The sequence below is a fragment of the Athene cunicularia genome (assembly GCF_003259725.1).
Source record: "Athene cunicularia isolate RWA chromosome 13 unlocalized genomic scaffold, athCun1 chr13_part1, whole genome shotgun sequence".
NCBI classification, from domain to species: domain Eukaryota; kingdom Metazoa; phylum Chordata; class Aves; order Strigiformes; family Strigidae; genus Athene; species Athene cunicularia.
The window spans coordinates 6,463,750-6,469,826 of NW_020799117.1; the positions used below are offsets into that span (position 1 = coordinate 6,463,750).

At 54.6% G+C, this 6,077-nt stretch overlaps 1 protein-coding gene across 4 annotated transcripts in view; it reads right to left on the bottom strand.

Annotated features, from left to right (window-relative positions):
• The window catches only part of CAMK2A (calcium/calmodulin dependent protein kinase II alpha), a 36,578-nt gene that overhangs the window by 7,680 nt on the left and 22,821 nt on the right, over nt 1–6,077 (bottom strand). For 2 of the 4 annotated variants that reach the window (XM_026858118.1, XM_026858119.1), the window contains exons 14-15: nt 1,791–1,823; nt 653–701 (exon numbers count right to left, since the gene is read on the bottom strand). In XM_026858118.1, the coding sequence (XP_026713919.1) occupies nt 653–701; nt 1,791–1,823 (82 nt within the window). The remainder of the gene's footprint in view (nt 1–652; nt 702–1,790; nt 1,824–6,077) is intronic. The other 2 variants (XM_026858120.1, XM_026858121.1) reach the window with 1 other exon arrangement.

Genomic DNA, 6,077 nt, shown 5'->3' on the forward strand with positions numbered 1-6,077 from the left:
TTTTTTTTTTTTTTTTTTTTTTTTTTTTTTTTTGTGTTGTGGCTAATAAAAGTAGAGGGATCACATTCCCGAGAGTCATTCAGAAAGGAGGAGAGGGACCCCCATCACTTGCTGAGCATCACCTGCCTCTGCATCTGCTCTCAGGGAGCCCTTCCTCAGGAGGACAAGTCTCCCATTAACTCTCACATCAGGCCAAAGTCCATCTTGCTTTGTGCTGAGATTGCTTCGTCGAGAGACTTTACAAATTAGCACTGATAAATTATTCCCTGGGTTATTCTTAGAAAGCTGGCTCTGGCAGGCAGGCGGGAGGGAGGCAGGGATTTCCTCTGGAGGCTTTTCCCAAAGGGCTATTTATTTTGGAGGAGGGAGCAGCTGGGCTACTATCTCTGCAGATTTCTGCCATTTCCATGCCTGCTTTCAGGGAACATCCCTGGTTTTGGGAGCCCCCCCGTTCCTCACTAACAGTGCCCAAGCTGCTTGTGGCAGTGACCTAGCAGTGAAACCACCTAAGGAGTTAAAGCAACTTCTGAAGGGCCCTGAGGCAGCTCGATGGTGGTGGGTTTTTGCCTCTCATTAGGGGTGGCCAGACTAACAACCCCACGGCACCCCTCCAAAACAGCCTGCCCACCTCCCCACGTGCCCCTGCTGGTACCTTTGGTGTCTTCATCCTCGATGGTGGTGTTGGTGCTCTCCGACGATTCCTGAGCAAAGAACAGAAAGGAGAGACGGGACGGTGAGAGGGGTCTTTGCCCGGTGCCAGATGGAGCTTGTGTGATCGACAGCCCCCCGAGTCCGACCCCACAGCGCTTGACTGTGCCAACGGACAGAAACCAAGGAAAACGCCAGCAGGTCCAACCCGTCCTCAACCACAGCTCTAGGGCAGCACTGGCAGAGCCCTCCCTGACCTCCACTCCTTGTAGCCAAGGGCACAAGAGCTGGGCTGTGGAGGGTCTCGTAGGAACGGCGCTGCCTTTCCTACCGACACCTGTGGGGACAGAGATGGGGGCAGGTCCGGGGGTTTTGGTGGGTTCCTAGAAGCGTTGCCGGAGGGGCAGGGAGAGGGGCTGTGCAGGGGTGGAAGACACCATGTTGACTGTACGATAAAGAGAGAGATGTACAAATTAAACAGCGAGGAGGAGCTGGGATGAGAAAGAGGGGACTGTGCAGGAGTGAGAGAGACCACACTGACCGCAGAGTAGGGAGAGAAATGTACAATAAAACAGAGTGCTTCCAAGACCCACATGGACCACCGAAGGCTGAGACACAGCTCTTTCAAGAAACAGCTGAGCACTACACAGATTTGGGGGGGAGGGGGGTACTGACCCCCTGTCTCTCTCCAGGAGCCCCATCAAGGCGACTCTGCTAGCGGAGCTAGAGCAATGGCTCTGCTAGCTCTTCCCAGCAGAGCCTTGCTTATGTATTACCCATAATACCCCGATGTAGGTTGGCAAGGTGTCCCATGACCATACAGTCCCCGCAGAGGCATGGAAGGTGTTTCTCCAAGGCTCCTTGGACCGATGCAGCCTGCAGACCTGAGTCAGGAGAACTGGGAGAAACGGCATGAGAACCCATCAGCAAGAACCAGGGCTGGCTTCCCACTAGCTGGTGGCCAGCAAGTGCCTGCACCAACCCTGCTAATGGGGTTTGTGGGTGATACGGCTTTGAGGATGTTCCCTCCAACCCCGGTGTCCCTTCTTCCCTACCCCGAGGTAACTTCCAAAAACGGGGAAAGTTGGAACATGTGGAGAGGCCCAGCAATATCGGCATTGAGGAAGACGAAGGACACTCACCATTAACTGAACGCTGGAACTGGACTTTCTTTTCTGGAAAAACAAGGAGAAGAGATGGAACAGGAAGAGACACAGAGTGAGAAAGGCTGAGAGCGGCACGTGAGAGGCAGCAGCTCCTGAGACACCCTTCGTGGTCCTCATGGAGGGGCAAACGAAAGGTGCAGGGAGGCAACCTGGTGCTCCTGTAGGGACATGCCGCTGGCTGCGGTGCTGGTGGTGCCGTGCCAGCTCCCTCCCCTCCTTCCTGCTGGCACCTTTCTCTCCTGACCTGCCACAATCTCTGGTGTTGCTCATCCCAAGGACCTGGCTAGTCCAAAAGGGACTCCTCTAGGAGTCAGTGACCACTCTGGCAGCTTTGTGACCAGGCCAGCAAGCTCACAGGAAGAGCTAGACGCTGAAAAGCTAAGGCAGCTCCATCATCTGTATAGCCCTGCGCCCGATGTGAATGCCATAGTGACGTTTACAGACTCTGGCGCTGCTCTGGGTGCATCTGGCCATGCTGCTGACTAGTGCAGAGGCACTCAGTTACCTTTGAACCTAGACCAGTACTAAGCTGGCTGGTTTAAAGCCAGCATGGCTATTGCTACTGGACCCCTCAAGGCAGGCACACCATGTGGGAAGCTGTCCTGAGAACAGCTCCAGTGCTTTAAATCAGGACAAGTCTCCTCCAAAGAGAAGACCTTACGCATTCACGTATTTATCTCCATCCTTGACGTCTACCACTAGGCTTTAAGGCTTTTGGGTTGGATGACCCTCTAGCCACTTCTCTGCTTGCAATCCCAAACTACTTCTGGACTCTCCTTCCCTGCTGTGCTCTTCTCCCTGTCTCCATCTTTAATCTAGCCAGGAGACAGGGGGATGTGCATGCTGGCCTCCTGCCCTTTCTCCACCTCCAGCTCCCACGGGATCAGAGCAGGCGACAGGGAACACCACTGTGCAGGAATCAGAAGCTTCAGTGCCAAATAACAAAGTGTTTTATCAGCGTATTTAATGAGGCACTGGCTCTGCCTGCCCTGCAGATGGAAAAGCCGCACACACAGTGCAAATCTCTTGGAAGAGTCCATGGAGTGACCCGTTAGGGTGCATGGGTGGGCTGCAGGGTCAAAGCTGCTGATATCCATTCCTCCTCATAGCTCCTTTCACATCCTAACTGGCTCCCACCAGCATCACCACTAAGTTTCCCTCTCTGCCAGTGCAGGTCTCCCCTCCCTCGCTAGGTCCTATGTTATTCCTCACCCCTCCTTCACTGAAACAACAGATGTCCTTAAGGGCAGAGTGAGCTGTGGTATTTCAGAAGGAACTTCATGGGAAACGGAGCTGTTGGAGCTGGGCTGTCTGCAGGAAGGGCTGACAGCTTCTGCTACCCAAGGACATGAGACGGGGCAGAAAACTGCAGAAATTTCAGACGCAACAGAATGCAACACAAAGCAGTGACCGCGTCGAGTCTGGACATACAGTAACAGGATGCAACATGGGGCAGTGAGCTCATTAATTTAGGACGGGACAGGATGCAACATGGGGCAGTGATTTCATTAGTTTACAATGCAACGAGATGTGACACTACACAGGGCAGTGAAGGTATTACAGCTGCTGGGACCAGAAGACCTCCCACAGACCCCAGAGCTGGGCTTGAGGGGGATTTTTGGTCTTGTACATGCTTTTAGTAGGGAAAAACTTCCTCAGGAAGGTGAGTTTTGAGCTCTCTGAGCCTGAGCTAGCACCATCCTGATGCTGGAGGGCTGTGCGGGCAGGCTGGAGGGCAACACCAGCTACCTGCTGCCCACCTGCATAGCTCTGGGCAGGAACAGCAGGGCTGGGTGCAAGGGACCTTCCTGCTCTCATGGGGACAGTCAGTCCAGCAGGATTCTCCAAATGGGGACCCAACTCTTCTGACAATGAACCACACCACATGGCCTGACTTACAGCCCTGCTCTGAGCAGGTGGGACTGTTCCCTTCCCACCTTCTCACCCACCCACCCAAGGCAGGTTTTCAGGTTCCTGCCTCGCTTTTCCAGCAGGATGGAAAGAGATGAATGCCACCTGGTAATGCTCTGGCACTTGCCAGCTGCCCATGGTGGCCATTAAAGCTTTGCCCAGAGCACCCAGCCTCCCTGTGCCCCTGTGAGAGGGTTATGCTGCAAGTGCCCCTAGGCTGAGAAGGGGAATGAGAGGTGGGAATGGTAACGCTGATGGTGGCCAACACAAGCAACCTGTTGGGAATGAGCTTTCCTCTACTTTGTCTTCTCCTCCTCTACCTTCCTGGCCATCTAGCCAGGCTGTCTTACCTCCACCTGTTGGAAAGGGGGTGATAGAAAAGCAAACTCATTTTCTGGAGCTCATACACCCTCTTGAGCTCAGTGTTGGTTGGTAGACTGCACTCAGGGTGAAGCCTCACTCACTGCTCCCCGCCCACCAGCAAAGGGCTGAGGACTGGGGATACAAACCAGCCTCTCTGATCCTGTTCTGAAACCAGACACTCCTTGCTGAGCCTCAGTGATAGGCCAGAAAGCTGTTTACCCAAACTAGCTATTTTGTTATGACAGCAAGTGCCCTCTTCCCAGCATAATGTTGACCCTCAAAGCTACTTTGAAGACCAAGAGGGAGCATCATTAGGAACCTGGGCTTGCAAATGGTCTTCTACCACCACACCATCCATGTGATTCTAGAGATTAAATTCAAGGCTGTCCCTTTCGGCTGGAAAATCAGATTCAAGACTGTGTCTGATGAAGCCTCTCCATCCTCCAGTCTCACCTTCTACAGCTTAAAACCGTATCTCCTGATGGCTCTCACCTGTGCTGCAGCAAGTCACACCAGGTCAGCTCTATGTGCAGTGTCACTTCTCAGGTGACTCCCAGAAGCAGCTGGGACCTCAGAGCAGCAGAGGACAGGCCAGCAGTGGCTGTCAGATGGGTTGCTGTGACTCCCATGGGACCTGTCCCCTCTGTGCCAGCACTGTTGTCCAAAACTAGCAATCACATCCACAGTGACATCCACGTGACACCATGGCCCAAAGCAACGTCCTCTCATTGCAATGCAGGCCATCAGCTTCATGTTGCAGAATAATGCTGTGTGGCCAGAATGGTCTTTTGTGTAGCTGAGCCCAGGTTTGAAGGGTTGTGCCTAGTCTCAAACCTTGCAGGCTTGGCCTGTCCCAGCCACTGGGTCTGGAAGAAGTGGGAGAAAGACAAGCCATCCCCAGACATCTGGCTCCTCTGACCATTTGGACTGAGGAGGGAAGAAGCCGTCTGAGGGCTCTGCTCTTCCAAAACCCTGAGCCGCTCACAGCCCGACAGCTGGGTCCCTGTGAAAGGGACAGAGGAAGAAGAGCAGCCATGCTGCAGTCAGGCTTCCAAAGCTCTGCCTGACACCTTGCACCTTGCCCTGCGATGGGAGATGTGATCACACCAGCTCTCCCCTGCTGAGTGATCATGAAGGGAACTGGTAAGGAGAGAAAGACCCTCACATGGGCCATTCCCTCCGGCAGGAAGGGTTTGACAGAGCTCACTAACCATGGCTAACCACCACATCTTCATATCATCAGAAGCAGCTGCTCGGCAGCAGGATTTTGCTGCTTCTAGGAGCCACCCTGTCCTGGAGAAGAGCTGTGGCCCCACCTCGGAGAGGCAGGTGAACTTGAGAGCTCTACAGACCAAGAAACAAGGTCCTCCAAGCACCAGCTTGTTTTTAGAGCATCATCAAGCCATTTGCTCTGTCAAGCATCACCAAGTTTCCTTGCTTTGTCTGCACTGGGCACAGGGGGCCAGCAGTGCTGCCAAGAGGGTTAGAGGAACCCATGTGCCACCCAGCAGCACACCAGCCCTTGGGAATGGGATGGGACAGGAGCTGGGGGACAAGCCCAGCCCCACCAGTTGCAGCAAGATGTGTGCTCAGGCAAGTGGAAGATGCAGCCACCTATCTCATCAGACGGCTGCTGCCAGGCTGAAACCATGGCTCTGGGCTGCAAAGCTGCCTCCCCTTGTCCCCTGTCCCCTCTCCTGGTCCAGCCTCTTCCCCACACTGGATGCAGCAAGGGGCAAGCACATTTTTTAGGCAAGGAAACAGCAGTGAATTCCCCCCTTGCACCCCTCCAGCAGCAGCCCGCTCCCTTTGCTCGCCGCCTTGCAAAGCCTCCTCTGCACTGCCTGCCCTGGCAGGAGCCGAGCTGGTGGCACGGGGACACACTGGGACAGCCGGGCCAACAGCTGCCCTTTAAAGCGCAGGGTGTCGTGGGGACTGCCGGCACGGCACGGAGACCCCCACCGCCACCTCAGCAGTGAAGGGGCAGGC